Source organism: Urocampus carinirostris, chromosome 6 (assembly GCF_059441175.1).
Source record: "Urocampus carinirostris isolate Australia breed hairy pipefish chromosome 6, RoL_Ucar_1.0, whole genome shotgun sequence".
NCBI classification, from domain to species: domain Eukaryota; kingdom Metazoa; phylum Chordata; class Actinopteri; order Syngnathiformes; family Syngnathidae; genus Urocampus; species Urocampus carinirostris.
The window spans coordinates 4,369,075-4,387,229 of NC_142354.1; the positions used below are offsets into that span (position 1 = coordinate 4,369,075).

The window sequence follows — 18,155 nt, forward strand, 5'->3', positions numbered from 1 at the left end:
TCGATTATCTTTTTTTTGGTTTGAACAAATTTATTGACACTAATAACAGAAAACAATCATGACAATCTCAATAGCAATTAAGCACATTCACGATATTATATTCCAATATGACGTTTTTAACAGCAAACACAATGTGAGGTTTGAACAACCCTTCTCGAAAATCTTATTAGCAATCAAGCATATTCACAATTTCATTATATAACATCTTTGTTAGTGTCTTTTTTTATTTTTTGGTTTGAACAAATTTATTGACACTAAAAACAGAAAACAATCATGACAATCTCAACAGCAATTAAGCACATTCACAATATTATATTCCAATATTACGTTTTTAACAGCAAACACAAAGTGAGGTTTGAACAAACCTTCTCGAAAATCAAACATATTCACAATTTCATTATATAACATCTTTGTTAGTGTCCATAGATCCGTCCAGGCCAAAGTCGATTGTCCTCGGTCTGAACAAATCCACCGACACCAACAGCAGCAAAACACAGCCATCAAGCATATTCACAATTTTTTTATATTTGACAATATGACGTGACGATATGACGTTTTAACATTTTTTCATGACATTTTCAACATCAATTAAACAATTTCAGAGTTATTTTCTTTTAACAGTAGTTAACCAGCGTGTAAAAGGCAATACTATTGTGCAAGGGCATAGCTCTGCCATCCCACCCTCCCAAGCAGCATTCTTCCAGTCCTCTGTGTGGGTCCTTTCCCTTCTGCGTGGGTCCTCTCCCTTCTGGGTTCCACAACCCAGGTCGTTGCTGCCGGGACTCCAACAGTGTAGCTCCGGCTCCCCCCTCCGGGTGGGTGCAGACGAGTCTTCTTTATGGCTGCGTCCTAGGCCCGCCGCTCGCAGATTGTATGGTATCTGCAGCCATTTGGAGCACAGCCACGGGGGGGATCTGCCTGCACCTCCATACCAGCAGGTTTCTGGAGGTCCAGATGGCGTCCTTGATGGCGGCGAGAGTGAGCCAGTCCCTGGCAAAGTCGTTCCGAGGCCTCCTCGACCGACTCACCCCGTAAAGCACGTACTGTGCATCAGGGACCTCTCCTGCTGGCAAGTCCGGGAACTTTCCTAGTTGTTCGGCCATTGTCCACAAGACCTGGGCAGCGCTGCACTCACAAAAAAGGTGCCTCACCGACTCCTGGGCGCCACAGCCAGGTCGAGGGCACGTCGAAGTCGCTGACATTCCTCGGTGGTGCATTACAGCTCTGACTGGGAGAACTTCATGAGCCACCATCCATGACAAGTCTCGTAGTCTGTTTGGGAGGGCAGGATGATTGACGTTGCTCCAAACCGTTGTGGATTCGCCAAACGCAAGCCCCTGCACAGGGCTTACTGTAGCTCGCTCTTGCACAATAGCAATAAGGGCCCTGTGGTTTTGTAAAGTGTGACATTCTTGTGTTTCCAAATCAAACTTCTTCAAAAAATCCAGAATAAAGAGATGTGTTGGTGGCAAGTTAAACGAAACTGGAATCAAACGATTGTCTGGTACAAGCTTTAGCTTCCGCAAATATGAGCCCATCCAAAAACGGGTCATTGCTTGACTTTTCGGGTTGTTGGGTGGGCCCACAGCGTTTTGGAAGTGGAGAGAGACATATTTGCTTCCCAGGAAAAGCTGGAGGTCAGGCACTCCTTTCCCCCCTTTTTCCTTTTTCTTTTTCATTGTATCTCTTTTTATCCTTTCCCACTTTGAGCCCCAGACAAAGCGAAAGATGGCTCGGTCCAGTTGTAACAGCACGTTTCTTTTAGGCATAAAAATTTAACTGATTGACAAAAGCATTGGGAGGATGATCGCTTTGATGATTAGGACCTTCCCCTCTATTGTCAGTTTTCTTAGTGACCAAAAAACAAGTTTTTGTCAATACAGCATGAGAGCCATGTTTAATTTTAACAGGCTCACTTACTGAAATGCGAGCGTATTGTTAGTAGCGTTTTGCTACCCTTCACAGAAACGGTTTGGGATGAATGTTATAATATTATTATTATTAAAGCTTTGAAAACTCTCGGTGTACCGTCTGTCTTTTTAAATATGTGTAACCATGTATAATATGTATTTGCAACTGTATATTTTTGTAATGTATTTATTTGTATTTATTTTGGGCACTTGTTCTGATAAGTCTTGCACTGACCAATTAAAAAGAAGGGGCGTAAACGACGCGGGGAATGACGGGAAGTGGGGATCGGTAAAGGTGATTGTTTGTGGACACGGCAGACAAAAGTGGATATATATTTTTCCCACCCATACTTTTGGAAATATACACTTTTTTTCCTTGGATTACTTTTAGCGGGACCTGGACTCTGCAGGTCTGCATCATATCTTAACTACTGGTATCATTTTCCGTTCGTTTTGCCGGCTGTGATTGTTGAACTGAATAGCTTATGCTCAGTTAAAATCGCAGGACTCAAAGTAGGGTTTGGGTTAATTGTGTAGCAAGTTTTAACGTAGGCGCACGCGGCTTATATACAGGTGCGGCTTATGTAAGTACAAATGCGGTTAGGTAACCATTTACCACAGCATTTTTTCTTTATTTTCGACATGTCTTTAATACTATTTTGCCACATGTACAGAGTTTAGTCTTAACTCAGTGTTTTGAAGTGCAGTTGCAAGAATTGAGGAACAAATACAGCAATCCCATCACAGATTTTCATTTTGCAATGTGTTCCAAGGCAGAATACACAGCAAAAGCTATCGCCAGGGTAGGTTACGAAGGGCTGTGTGTGTGACTGTGTGTGTTATGTCTGTGTGCCCAACTGTAAAAGGTTTGTAAATGGCATTAGTCAAACCGCCAGGCAGGCGTACAAATTAATGTGTCCAAAACGGCGACAGTTTTGTAGCGGCTCCCACATTAAAACAAATTTATTAATGGAATCAAACTGTGAGGAAAGCCAGAAGAGTGCAAAGAAATGCTGATCACCAGTTGGTGCTCCACGGTTTGTTATTGGGTCCAGAAGAGGAAGCAATAGGTCCAGCCTACTGGTGCGGATACCTAACACCTCTCACAAGCCACCCCTGACGAACCTGTATCACACCAATGCCATATCCATTACTCATGAAGCAGATGACCTGGAGCTAAAACTCGCGGGAAACCGCTACATGTGTTTTGTATTTTAATCATCACGGACACCCAGCTGACCCCAAGGATTCCCGATGTTAGCATGCAGCTAGCCAACCGCTCTCTTACACTGAAAAGAGAATCCCTCCAATTTTGTTGCTTGACATTAAGGACCCTTCTTACATTAATCTACAGTTATATGTTTTTACCTGTAGATGTAGAGTTGTTATTTTGTCAGTCTTGTATATAAATTATGTCAAAAAAATAAATGAATGTTTCTACTTCGCGTGTTTTGACCATTGCGGGACTTTTTTGAAACGCAACCCCTGGAAAAAACAAGGGATTACTGTATCAGCAATGGGAATTTGACCTTATTCTCATAGCAAAATGCGTGGCGCTTTTGACACACTTGCAATGTGAAAAATTAAACAACCAAAACAAAAACCTTCTCTTTGGATCGATGGTTCAGTTTGCAATTGTATTCATTTGTACGTACATTTTGACGTCCCCGGTAGACAATGCGCTGGTGAGCCATTCCATGTCTCGCAGCTTGAAGGGCAGCAAGACGAGACTAACGCCGTGCGGCACATCCACGGCGCTCTCCGGATACAGGAAATGATGCGTGGTGCGGTTTCCCACATCATTTTCGAACCCCCGTGTCAATGCCTTGTTCATCCTGAGCACAGAAGTGAAGACTTAGTCAAGTGTGTGCACGCGGGTGTGAATTGTGAATTTGATTGTGTGTGTGCATTTACGGAACCTTGACTTACAAAAGACGATAAATTCAAGATTTCAAAAGCAATTTTTAGGACTGATGACAAGAAACTAAAGAGGCCAATTAAGAAAATCCTAGGTCTTGTCGCCAAAGTCTTACAACACCAAAGAAGAAATCCCAGTTTAAACTCATGGTTCATCTCCCTAGTTATTTAAACCAAATTGTTTTGCCCTGACAATTGTTTTTGCAATCAAATTATATATATATATATATATATATATATATATATATATATATATATATATATAAATAAAACATATATAAAATAAATCTATGAATCTAAATCTATAGATATATAGATATACACACAGGGGTACCTCTTCAATAACTCTAAGCACGAGAATTCCAGTATACTAGTTTTTTGTATTTTAGACCTAGGAATATCCAGTTCACAAGCAGTCCCTGGGGCTACCACTAGAAAACACTTGAGACCGTTTGTGACTGCTTACTGCAGCATGCGTATTCTAACTATTACAGGCAAACAAAAAAAAATGTGCTGTAAAATTTTTCGTGTGTACTTGCATTTTAAAGTTAGAGTAATAGGAAAATGTACCGGATGACAAACGTGTGAGAGTCGATGAGTTTCCCGTGTCCCGACTTGTGCAGGTTGCCCGAGTTTCCCACCACGGCGCAAGTGCGGCAATGTGATGGCCGTGGAGTGAAGTCAAGGGAAGAAGGTGAGATTATCCGAAACATCTTTGACAGCACTTCCTGTAACGTGCGCTCATTGTTTGAACGCTGGAGACTCTGCAGGGGGTCAAAACAAGGCGCTATTATTTTTCATTTTTTGTAGGATCGTCACAAAATGATCAAAGTGCCTGACCACAACGATTTTTCAAACAATAGTAAATGAAGGATGGCATGTAATTGTACTTGAAATGAAATGATTTGCATTTTATATAGCGCTTTTCAAGTCAATGACTTCCCAAAGCGCTTTACAATGTGCTCCACATTTCCCAATAGCGGCCTTGCAGCCATGTAAGGCGCTAACCTGCTTATTGGGGGTATTAGGGGTTCAGTGTCTTACCCAAGGACACTTCGACATGTAACACGGACGAACTGGGATCCTTTGATCCCAAGACGAGCGCTCTACCTCCTGAGCTACTGCCGCCCCCTTTCCATTCGTTTTTTTTTTCTTCATCACTAGTAGACAAATTGCACTCACACTACCTCTAAAATCCAGACTTTAGTAGAAAGCATGCTTGGTATACAGTAGGATTGCCTTAGGGCAGTGGTTTCCAAAGTGGCGTCCACAGTCCCCCAGGGAATGAAAACGTCTATCTAGGGGTCTGTGACACAATTTCTGAGACAGTAATACAATTATATTACGGAAGAACAAAACCTTTTATTTTTCCTTCTGTCTTACTATGGCTCACATCTTATATATCTTATTTTGAGCCCAGCTCAGATTAGTGATTCAGGGAGCGCCACGCCCCAACCCCACAGCACTAGTAGCTTAGCAGGGAGATAAGACCTGTGGTACAAGAGGCAGGAGTGGACTTGACTTTGATTGTAGTTTGCGATGGAGGTATCGTTTTAAAGTGTCAACTAAAACGTGATTGAAGAGTTGAAGTAGAAGCGAAGACTAGTCATTGAAGGTAAGAAAATAAGAGTCGTTAACAATACGACACTACGCTGTCCTCAACAATTTGAGAACAAGTCAAACAGCACTCTTTGCTGAGGGCCCAGGTTGACTTTGGGAACAACTCTTAGAGTGAGTATACCCTTAGAATGAGCAGAAATATCAAAAAACCTTTAAAGTTTTATTTTTCACAGTGTAATTAGAGGGGAAGCTACTGCAGCAATTTAGCATTGGTATGGATCTATCCCGAAGAAGTTTGTTCAAGTACTGTCATGTGAGAACAACGGACTTGTTTTATTTTTGGGTTGTGTTTTATTATTTGATGTGTTTCTTTCTTTTGCATATATTATATATATTACACACACACAGGAAATATATTTTTAGATACTTGTTTCAATAGGGAACGAGAGTAGAAAACATGAATGCTTGGAGTTACAAAGGTGGTCCTGGCACCAGTTAGGCTGATAAGTGTAAGGCCCTGGAGCACCTCCTTAGCGCAGTGGCGACGCCGTGACTCAGCGAGATGAAATCATTGTCTGCCTCCTTCTCTTTTAATCTCCTAATGGCCTCTGTGTGTTAATGTAGTGCAGCCAATACTGTATTCCAGGACAACTACAGATAAACTGGGTTTGGAGGGTAATTTCAAAAGTGCGATCCGATACAGTTGTTAGTTACCTGTTGGCTGAAGGGGGAGAGGGTGTTATGGGGTTCATGTTTGGATTTTTGTCTTTCTCCTTTTACAAATGACCTATTGTAACATATTGTTTATAACTTGCATTATACAACCAATGAAACTATTTTTAAACACACAAAAACCTCAAACCTTTTGGAATAGTTAACTTGTACACAAAACATGTGACTGGCTTGCTTCACATGACAACAGAGCTCAAGAAGTCAAAGACGATGACACACACACACAGAGAGAGAGAGTAAAGCGCTTTGGGAGCTCTTCATTGACTTGAAAAGCACTGTATAAATGCAGACCATTTACACAGAGATATTATGCAAAAAATGTACTGTTTTCTCACAATTTGTATGTTTTAGAATTTGGGTATCCTTTTAAGCACTCATCCACTCGTGTCACCGGCTTTTCCTTTACATGACATCTTTCCCTTTGTTGTGATCCTGTCCACTAGCACCAATGGAAGCTGCTTTCTGCCTTCACAAACAACTTTCGATATCATAGCAGCTCATTACCAAGAAGATCTTCGGTCACACTAGGTTTTTTAGTTTCTCAACTTGGCTCTCAAAAGATTCATTGATGATGGCATGTATTTAATGCACATGGAGAAGAAAGAAGAAGCTTAATTAAAGGCTCTAAATCAAATGTCAACAAGGTGGTACAAGTAAACCTCAAGAGCCGTATAATAGAACAGAGAAATTTCTATTGCTTGGGGAAAGAGAACAGTGTCGCAAGTAAGGCAAAGTATAGATGATCCGTGTGGGAAGTTTGCAAGCAGAGTGGATACAATTTCTGATACGGGTAGTTTGGAAACATTTTGTGAAGCTAATCCTGACTCCATTTACAAATTCGGTATATCCCTTGGGAATAATTAGAAAGCAGCATTCTGTTAAGACAAAAAGAGGAACCAATGTCACAAGCTGTCTTTTATCAGGTATGTATTGTTAAAACATTAAAATGTTCGTCCTCAGATTGCAGTTCAATTTTTCATCAGGCCCTTTATCCATTCGACTTTGAAGGGTGTAGGCGACCACAACCTCCATTTTAACCAAATTTTTGTATAACTGCTTTACTGATTTCTAAACATTTTCATTTGCTATAAAAGGCTTATTTAGGGAAATTCACCTTTTTGAAAGGGTTTTTCATTTGAATAGTGTTGAGCAGAAACTCATTGCAAATTATCTGAACAATGCATCTCCTAATCTCAGCCCACCTGACATTTTCTCTTCCTCCTACCTCCTGTCTGTTGGACAAAGCCAGCTGAGTTTAAGGCCACTTCCATGTTAGGTACAGATGGATTTTAATACACCAAAAAACTGCCTCAGCACTTTTGCTTTTGTTGGTTCTAGCAATTTTTCCCAGAAAGACATTCCTCCCTATCCCTTGCCAGAACAACATTGAAAATCAGCACCGTTTCACAATTATAGTTTTTATCTGGACTCAGTCTTACTCTTTGGATTTTCCATTCTCATGTGCCAATGACCCTGGAAAATAAGGAATTGCTACCTTAAAATGGTTTTGCGTCTCAACGCAGGTGAGGCTCTAAAAGGTACACAAACATTCTTGTCAACCTAAACTACGTTACAAAAGACTAGCTTTAATTAGTCAGCATAAATGCTTCTCCTCCTGAGTCCTCACAAATAAAATGTAAAATTTCAGGTTTGTTTCGGGCTTGGTCATGAAAAACAAGTTAATCTCAGGCTGGTTCAGGCTTTCATACCCAAGGGCCTGAATCCTACCTCTAATGAGGAAGCATTTGCAGATCAATTGTTCGTAAGTTTGGGATTTAATTTATGAAAAGATGCAGGTTATATCAGCATTCAGTTCTCACCAGCCACCAGTTGAGCGCGTCTGAGTCCAAATGGTCATTGGCATCACAGAGGATAGGTCGTTGTCCAGGATCGAAGCGCAGACGGAACCAGTCAGAGGTACTTGCGTCCGAAACACACGACTGGGGACAACCGCAGGGTCTGACAGGAGTGTCATGGTAAGATCACCCTGAAGTACTAGGAACAAACCCCCCAGGGATACCTTACGCCTTGTCCTGTGTTGTCCTTTGCCGTCTGCTTCTCAAGTGCTACGGTAGTAATCAGTGTGTATGTGCTGCTGACACCAGTGTTAGGCACTACAAAAAAACACAAAAACATGTCACATGACCAATTGTCAAAACTGAAAAAATTCTGTCCAAAAACACAAATCCTTTTTGACCCATTTAGGACGTGAGCAATTGGTGCTTTTCTGAGACTAGTACCAGGTAGTGTACAATGTGGTGCAATTATACTTATGAGGGAAGAAACTTTCCCACGTCATTTGTTTTTTGGATTTCCATTTTATGGCATTCTTAGCATATGAGATGCATCAGAATAAACACTTGAGGGGGTCTAAATTCTTAATTTCCTGGAATGGTTGGAGCCAATCTGAAAAATTTACTGTCTACCTAGCTATATACCAAAGCCATATTCCCCGAGTGGGAGGTGGCTAGAGTCAAGAACACACTCACATTCACCAAACATTCATTCATTCCCCTTCGCTCTTCCCAACCTGACACAAAACATTAAGCCAGCAGCACAACAAGGGCCGAGTTGCTGTACCATGCAACGCTTCATTAGCAGAGAGACCCGACAGCATACACCGGTTTAACACCACTGCATCATTTGTGTCTATATCAGTTATTCTGAACTAACCTTGGCAAGTTACACACACAGAAAAAATGTTTTTGTTAAGTATTTGTACACAACAAACACGTTTAAGTTTTAAAAGCATTGGAATTCTTTGTAGGACGAAAAACAACCACTTGATTTCCAAAGATAAAATACTCAAACCAGATCAAAAGGAGGAGACAAGTTTAAAGTAGTATACACAGTTTTACAAAATATAAATGGCTGTATCTTCTTTTTAAACCACGATTGACACTCTAATGCAAAACAAAAGCCAGATGCTATGCAATACTGTAGTTGAACCATTTATTGATAGAGGGCCAGGTGCGCACATCTACTAAAACATTACGACATTACAATATAAATAAAATTTTAACCTTACAGTACTTTATTTAGTTTCCTTGTGTACAGTTTGTAGAATTGAAAAAAATTATATGGTAGGTTAACAATATATTCATTTATTTGTCTTTTTATTGTGCTGTTGGGCCATAGATGACAATAATTAAGCATTAATTAAGTGTTGTAATAGTATAGGCAGTTTAATCCAAAGCCCCAGTTTTTGTAGCCAAAAACTTTAAGGCCTTTGCGACATGTTGCACGCTGCAGTCTTTAAAGCAGGGCTAGCAAAACTACGGCCCATGGCCCATCAAAGAAATTAATCCAACTAGGAGAAGATGCTGAGCAAAACATAAGGGGGAAAAATGAGCCATTTCTCAACAAAGCATGACCTACAGTTTCAAATACCGTATTTTCCGCACTATAAGGCGCACCGGGTTATAGGGCGCACCCCCCAAAAATAGTTTTTGGTCCTATATCTTCCATAGATAAGGCGCACTGGATTATAAGGCGCTACAATGGGAACGTCGACAAAACAGTCAGACGATTCAGTCCAACTGATTACCCCCTTAACATTCCCAAAGCTTGCAAAGAAGCAAATACGTGTCGTAGGCACGTGCGGATGCGGTGTCCGTACGATGTCACTCAAATGCATCATTTCAAATATCATTCGGAAGTCTTGGGATTCAAGAAATGCCAAACATTTTCTTAGTTTCTATTTTCTTTTTCGCTCGCAACTTTACTGTGCATATGACAATAAACATTTGGAATTGAGTTTAATTCACTCAACTCATCACAGCAACATCAAGATCGTTCCAAAACGAGATACCGGGAAAATATAAAGCCGCATAACTCACCTAAGTTTTCACGTTCAATAATGATATGCAATCATGGTCTTCTTAAAACCGTGAGTGAAGTAAATCCAGGAGAGTAAATTATTTGCAAATACAGACTAATAAAACATGTTTTTTTATGGTGTACTTTAGCAAGCTTGCTAAGCTTGCTACGCCATTGCTAAACTCGGCCAATTGCAGGGTTTGTTTTGGCCATCTAGCCAATCCGAGGCTCTGAATAACTTCAGCCAATAGTGATCGATTCAAATGATGATTGACACATTGGTTAGCCAATGAAACGCCGGTATATAAATCCCAGCATACATTGCGGACTACTCCACGTTCGGGGGAAAATCGAGTCGGCGGCTGTTGCGTAAGTTGCGAGACCTTGTGATTTAATGTTGATCCATAAATAAGACGCACTGTATTATAAGGCGCATGGTCAGCTTTTGAAAAAAATTAAGACTTTTAGGTGCGCCTTATAGTGCGGAAAATACGGTATGTCCTGTGGCTGTCGCAAAAGCCACGTGCTACTCTTAACCACCCACTGTATCTGTATATGATGACTACCATTAATCAAACAGAGAACATTTGTGGAAGTGCCCATCCGGATATTATTTTATTCTAAAAAGTCTTTGTTTAAAGGCAATACGATTGCACACACTAAAAATTTTTAGCCTGTGTCTGTTTAGCGCCCCCATAAAAACTATATTTTTCATTGCGCTCAGGGCCAACATTCAAACATCTGGCTACAATTTTCTATATATGCATTTTTTTTTGTAAATCAATTTTATTTATCAAGATATTAATTTTCATTTTATAAAACAATTATAAAGTAGCCCTATTGTATTGTCTTTTTCATAGCTAATATTTATTTTAATGCTTAAAAAAAGTTAGATATTGCTTTGGTATCATTTCTAACCAACATTTGTAAATGTATACATGTGTATATTTATAAACACATTGGAATAAATATTACCTTTATAAACAAATAGACAATGAAACAACTTGAAAAAAAGAAAAATAATTAAAGCATTAGAAAAATGTTATCAATTTTGTTCATGTATTGCCAAGGTATCAGATTTAAGAATATCAGCATATTCAGATAAATAATCAGCCTGACCTCAGTGCAATTTTTTTCAAACCAATGCGGCCTCGTGACTCAAAAGGTTTGCCCACAACTGGTTTAAACTTATAAATGTCAAAACCTTTACCTGTCTCCTGAGTGATATTGTCTTGTGTGGGTGTGGCTAAGGACAGATACAGGAAGTTTTTCCTTTGGCTGCTCTGGCTGGCTAGCATTAGAAGAAGAACGGCAGCAATGCCAAGCACCACGCACAGCTTCCTCTTCAACCACATGGCTGGAAGTGTCGGGGATGTGGCCTTAGATGCACTTCCGCTAACTTCATCTGAACATTTGTCGGGTTTGTACAAGCGCTGCTCGCCTCATCTTTATCCTCAAAGAGGCTAAGCGACGGCGTCAGCTCCCTGTCCCACGTACCCAATACAAGGCTGCGTTCCTGAAAGGGCAAAGAGGAAAAATATTCAGAATTTTAAAAACACGTTCTTCTTAGTCTGGATTACAGAAAAATCCATTGACAAAGTACATTGGGGTGCAATTTGTAAAATAGTAACGTCATCTGATAATCAAATACAAGTCCAAAGTGCGGGGCAAAAAATCAATGCTCTCAATGTATTCTACTGTATATTCCAAAAGAGGAAGAAGGGAAAAGCGTGGGTGTATGCACCATCACGGTACCATTTTGCTTAGTATTAAACCTGCAGCAGAAATCCATATGGGGGAATACACAATAAGTTAAAAAAGATAAAAGATTCTGTGTCAAAACATAACCATTTGCAAATTGACCAAAGTAAAGAAATAGGTGCAAAATCTCGATTTTGGGATGTCTCCCGCAAAATATACACTCCTTAAAAAAAGGTGCTGTATGGCATTTGAAACCTTTTTACCTGTTGACGCCATATTTTGACTTCTGTCATGATTTCAGCCTCTAAAAGCTTCTTGTGTTGTACTCGAATAAACCTTTTTTGGGGAGGGTTTGGGAAGGTGTTTGCACCTTTAATTAGTTTCACCATTTTCAAGCTACACTAACAAAAAACTACAGTGACGAGCATAAAGTCAAGGCAAGCCACCTCGCTCTCCCCCTTCTCTGCTTTCCTAATGTGTTCTGCGGCCGGAACAGCTAAAAGTAAGATAAAAACAGAAAGCCGGGCTCCTTGAACTTAGTTAGGCATTGTTAACACATACTTAAGAGAAAATATTCTACTCTCAACTGTTTAAGGACACCTAAAACGAAACACCACACATTTTGACATCACCCATCTAGTAAATTGGTCTAACTGAATTAAAATAAAAAATGAATGAAGAATAAGTTGTTGGCCTTCTTTGTGTTCCAAAAACAAGGTAAAAAGTATTAAAATTCCTTCAACTCTGTCAAGATACTCTCACCCATGAATTTACCTAAAAAAATGATGATGACACATCAAATAAAATGTGCTTATCTTCCCCCTATGTGTTAGGTAGAATAGATGTCAAAAAGATTTTTAATTGAGTACTCTATTTATTGTAGGTGATACCTATGAGTTCCATGTTTACTTTTTAAGTATTCAGATTTCCAAGTGTGCTAAACAAACAAAGTTGGGTTTACCCCTATAAAACCCTAAATATTATTACAACTCACTGCGGTTATAAGCAACCTAGTAAACAGAATTTTCGAACTTGGACGGCCTCCAAGGATGTAGAAATCAGTACTCTGAAGTGTTGACCCTTTTTAAGTTAGTAATTGTGGAGTACGTTATTTGTGCATATTTGGTTATGTGTCACTAGTAGCGGATGGTAGGCAGCAAGTGGGGCTTACACAGGAACAAAGAAATCCATGGGGCAAACATGAGCACAGAATCTATGGTACGAGTGCGAAATTTGTCTTTTTATTCCTTGAAATATTTTTGCAATAAAAGATGCCTGAAAAAAAATGTCATGATATAAAACCGAAATAGAGGAGGAAATCTTTGAGTGATTTGAAGACAAAAGGGATATGGAGTAGCTCGGCTGTGTTAGTTTGCAAGCTCTTAAGATTGCTTAAGCCAAGAAATATAAAAGGTTTACCACTTCCACAAGCAAGTGTAAATTGTTTTTAATTGTTTTTTAATATGTAACCATTTAAGCAGTTTTAGGGGGCTGGCTTCAACGGGAGGACATACGGTAATTTGTAACTACTTTGTTACTATTACTATTTTCAATAACGTGCCCACACTGTTCACTGGGAGCCCATCCCAGCCGACTATGGGCAGTTGGCATAGAACAGTCTGGACTGACAGCCAACCAATGACAGGGCACACAAAGACACACAACCATTCACTCACACACTCATTCTTAAAGACAATTTTGACACGCCATTTGACCTGTCAAGCACGTTTTCGTATGTGGGAGAAAAACGGAATGCCTGGAGAAAACCTACTCAGGCAATGGGAAAACAGACACACATAACCAAGTGAATTATTTTTGTTCCTAAAAAATGCATGGACTTAATAGCGTCTCTAGTCCTATGAATGTTTCACTTCCAGTTTCTAATCATAACGAACTGCATGAGGGTGGCATCAACGAGTACTCATTTAAGGATGGTATTGATACTGGTACAGACACTTGTATCAGTGTTCGGATCACAACCCCACTCGCAGCCCCTAAAACAGGGCCCCAATATGTCGAACGTGATTGACCAGACGATCGCAACCGCTGTGTGGGTAGATCTGATGCAATGAAGGATTGGTTGTAATAAAAGTTCATTGGGTGATTATCAAAACACAACACATAGTTTTCCGCCTGAAAACAATATGGCTGCAGGTACAAAGCACACGAACGCTCGCGCGATGCAAAAGCAAAATGCAGCCTGGCAACAGCCCTGTCTACCGCTGTCAGAGACAAAAGTGCACGACCTCCTGGGGGCGAATAGCATTATCAAAATAAACATCAGCCTCTCATCTCCTTTCTATAATATATGACCCTTGATTGACATAAAAGGCAGCCAGTTGACATCTGATCATTTCTGATACATAGGTCCCAACACATGCACCGAGTTGCCAATTTATTACTTCGAAATTAAAAAAAGGATATCAAAGTGAGTGAGGGAGCAGGACCAAGTAAGAAGCCAAAATCCTACCATTTCCATACAAAGTGGAAGGAAAACTCTTCCCACGATTTCATATTTAGAATGTGTTTGCCTAATCTGCCAGCCTAGCATTACGATTCCATGAAAGGGAAATGTGGAGCGACATTTCTGGAGTGGGAAATTAGATTTTGAGTAGGGATTGACCAGGTATCGGGTGGGCTGATTATCGGCACCGGCATATTTATTTATTTATTCGAAGCGCCGATTATTAAGCACAACACCGAGCAAAAGCCGAGCCAAGACTTTCTCTTCCTCTCCCAATGCTACCCTCCCGGACCTTCTGATTGGATACGGGACCGGGGACGGAAACACTGAGGCAGGAAGACATCCCGACTAAGCACTGTCCGCAGTCACAGACTGCAGTCTGGAGGGAGTTAGGGCTGTCGCGAATAATTCTCACATTCACAATTACGGTCTTTTTTCTCTCTCCAACCCCTATTGTGACCACCCTAGACTTTAATGTCGAGGAAATGTGCAGCGACACACACGCAGAAGCAGCCAACACTAATCCCAACTCCCTGGCAGAATCAGACTCACCCTTCATGACCACATTTTTTGGCTGCACTTATTTTTCTCTCACATTAAGATTTTTAAAACCAAATACCATTCCACCATGACTGAAAGTCATTTGAGAGGGTGCTTGAGGATGGCTATAAGTAGCTACTGTCCAGACTATGCATTCTTGGCTGATGCCATTCAGTGAAAGTTATCAGAGTAAGGTAATGACAGAAAAAATGTACTGGGTTATATTGCAAAATATGGGCTTATGCAGTAATGAAAAGATTCATTTACGTACTTGCGACCAGTCGACTTACGATAAACGGTAGATACAAAAAAAAATTTCGGGTTGTCGAAAAATATCCAGACATTGTTGTAAGTTAGATTTCGTATAGTGTGCACCTTTTTCCGAGAACAGGACATTACTGTAGGGCTTCTTTCTGCCGCTACTGGCGTGTGGCGCTGTGAGAGGTCACCCAGCATCTACCCGGAAGAAAAAAAAATCAGCTTCCTCTTCCTAGTTTGTGCGTGAACATTCTATACCGTCTATACTAGAGTAAAAAAGAGGCGGGCTATTTCTTTTGAAACGAAAGTGGAATAAGAAAGCTTGATGCAGTTGAGAAAATGGTTGGATCACTTTTTTTCGGCCACTTTCTAACCTCTTGAAGCTTATCTTCCAAAAGTAAGTTACAGTTAACTTTATTCATCTTTATAAAACATGTTATTTTATGAAAGGTTTATTTTTCAAGGACAAAACAAGTCTTAAAAATACAAAATATAGCTCTGAAGCAACTTACGAACAAATTCAACTTCCGAAGGATCGTCTTGTTGGCAAGTAGGGCAGCGTCTGTATATGATACAAAATAACAATACTCAAAAGGCTAAATTTGTAAATATGTTTTGCATTTTTATAGTAGGTAGATCAATTTGACATGGCAATTTTATGAGTAGCTCACAAGTGTGGGCAACCCCTGCCTCAAAACATTTTGCTGGTATTCCGATGAAAAAATATATGATCTTATTTTTCCCCCACTTGACAAAAATGCACCTTGAGTTCCGGTATATATGCCATGTTTCCCACCAATAAACGAGACTGTGGTGGCCCGCCAGTCTCGCGATTGTATTCTACAAAATGAGTTTGTTAAAGCGGATGCAAAAGTCACCAACACCGGGGATGAATCAATGTGCGCTATAAAATCCACGATCACAACTAATTGTACACAAATAGCCTTTATTTGATGTACTAGTATAGCCTTATTGTAATGTATTTTTTTTTTTTTTTTGTGAATGAAACCCTGGTTGCATTGGATCCCGCGATGTAAACAAATGTTTTGCTTTTTTTATTTAAAAAATGGACTTCCCTGCCTATACTGTTTGCAAAGAAAGACACACTTTAAACTTATTATGTTTTTTGGCTTTGGGATCCGACTACAAAAGAATACCTCCACTTTGTGATGTGTTACTGAATAGGAGTTCGACAAATCTAGCTCGTTTTTATGACTACGATTATTAATAATAGTAATTTTATGAGAAACGTCTGATACGCTTCAAAATCACCGTGCTGACATATTGATGTCACAGAAAGTTAGGCTTGAAGAAAGTCTGTATCTTAAACTCTATAAATATCTTTATTTTTTCAGTTGGATCCTCTGCAGTTCCAATACATCTTTGGCTGAGAATGACACTTAGAAATCATGGAGGGGTCTGAAACTTTTATCGTAGGTACATGTCCACTGCGAGAGGGGTAAAATAAAAAGAAAAATCCAGAAATCACAATGCATTGTTTTTTAACGATTTATTTGTGTGATATAGCTGCAAATAAATAGTTGAACACCTGTTTATCATCTAGAATTCTGACCCTGAAAGACCTGTTAGTCCACCCATTAGAAGTCCACATGTACCCCGTGTATCATCCTGAATCAGATGCATCATGCTTATGATGTGTGGACCTTAGCCACCAGTGGGAAGTATTGTAGAGACACACAAAATAACAAAGATGAGTTTCACAGATACCGTTTTCAGAGTTAGTATGTGATAACTGGTATTTGTGTTAAAAGGTGCTAGTGTAAGTGGTGGTGAAAGAGATACTTGCTTCACTTTTAAAGCGAGACGGGGTTGGTTTGAAAGATCCGAAACATAGAACAGGTATCCATCGGGATTTCTAGGCATGGGTTAGGGCCTTTAATGTTTTTTTAGATGCACGTTTTCTTAATACTTTAAGTATCTTTATATGGGTGAATATGCATAATATTTGGTGTAAATATAAGGTGCATAATTGTCAAGTAAAGGAGAGTACAAATGTGTGCTCCAAAGACACCTCCCACTTTGATTTCTTTTGACTGTAGTTATCTTATAGATCAAATCAGACCGCAGGAACAGACTGCAAGGAGAACACCTTGCTGCCTGCCTGAGAGTCTCCATAAATGGACCAAGCCCTGAAGTGTTTAATTATGGACAATTTCTGTACAAATCCAAGAAAAATTAAATGTTCATCGGCAGGGTGCAAAGTGTGTCAGTGGTGAGTGAATGAACAATGGACTGAATGAGTGTGTGAATGAATTAATGACTGTGTCATGGCTTTTTGACTTAAGATTATATTTGAAATATTCCTTATATGCCTTTGTGTGCTCTTAAGGATGATACCAACCTGTTATGTTCATAAACAGCAATTTATATTACATTCAGTGGTCTTAAAATGCCCTAAAGAGATGCACCAGGCTTGAAAATGTATACACACACGTCAAGTCAAGTCAATTGTATTTGTATAGCCCTTAATCACAGAGTCTCAAAGGGCTGCACAGGTTATTGCAAACCACAGACTATTATTACAGACTATTATTACACCATCCCCTGGTCTAAAACCTACATGAGGGCAAGGAAAACTAAAGAAAAAAAAAAAACTCAGCATGAGGTAAACGAAGAAACCTTGAGAAGGGACCACACATGTGGTAATCCCCCTTCCAGGATGACCAGGCTGCAATGGATGTTGCAATAACAAATAATACACATATATTGTCAACAAAAAAAATATAGGTGATTCATATGCTATAGAGTAGAAGTGTGTTTTAAGCCTAGATTTAAACATTTCCACTGAGGTTGCAGATCGGATCTCAGGGTCAGAGACCTTCCCACCACAGTATCTTAAAATCCTAAGGAAAACACTGATATGGTATGAGGTCAGGGGAAGACAGTGTGCCACAAACTATATTGACAACCTTTAAAATGGGTGGGAATCCATACTATAAGCAATCACAGTGGGACTGTGGGTTTAGGCGATGGAAATGCAACAGAGTGAGAACAATTGATAAATTGTCTGACGGAAATAAATGAAATCCTTTTCTCAGTTTTAGTAACAGCTCTCACGGCCACTAAGAGATTTGTTTCCTGTAAATTACACATGCTATTCACCTCACCTACACAAGAACCACCCTAACGAAGGTAACAGCACATAAAAAGGTACCTACCAAGAACCATTTCCTCACACACATAGGACGACCTAATTGCTGATATGTCTGATAATACATTTCCAGCAAAAGGGA

At 39.8% G+C, this 18,155-nt stretch overlaps 1 protein-coding gene across 2 annotated transcripts in view; it reads right to left on the minus strand.

The window, feature by feature from the left end:
• st3gal8 (ST3 beta-galactoside alpha-2,3-sialyltransferase 8) overlaps positions 1-18,155 on the minus strand; it is a 37,266-nt gene that overhangs the window by 6,647 nt on the left and 12,464 nt on the right. Inside the window, exons 1-6 of one of the 2 annotated variants that reach the window (XM_088337528.1) lie at positions 15,414-15,463; positions 11,149-11,454; positions 8,140-8,233; positions 7,940-8,078; positions 4,398-4,591; positions 3,566-3,745 (exon numbers count right to left, since the gene is read on the minus strand). In XM_088337528.1, coding sequence (XP_088193654.1) covers positions 3,566-3,745; positions 4,398-4,591; positions 7,940-8,078; positions 8,140-8,233; positions 11,149-11,293 — 752 coding nt within the window. In that variant the 5' untranslated portion in view covers positions 11,294-11,454; positions 15,414-15,463. Of the gene's footprint in view, positions 1-3,565; positions 3,746-4,397; positions 4,592-7,939; positions 8,079-8,139; positions 8,234-11,148; positions 11,455-15,413; positions 15,464-18,155 lie in introns of those variants that run through there. The other variant, XM_088337527.1, reaches the window with a different exon arrangement.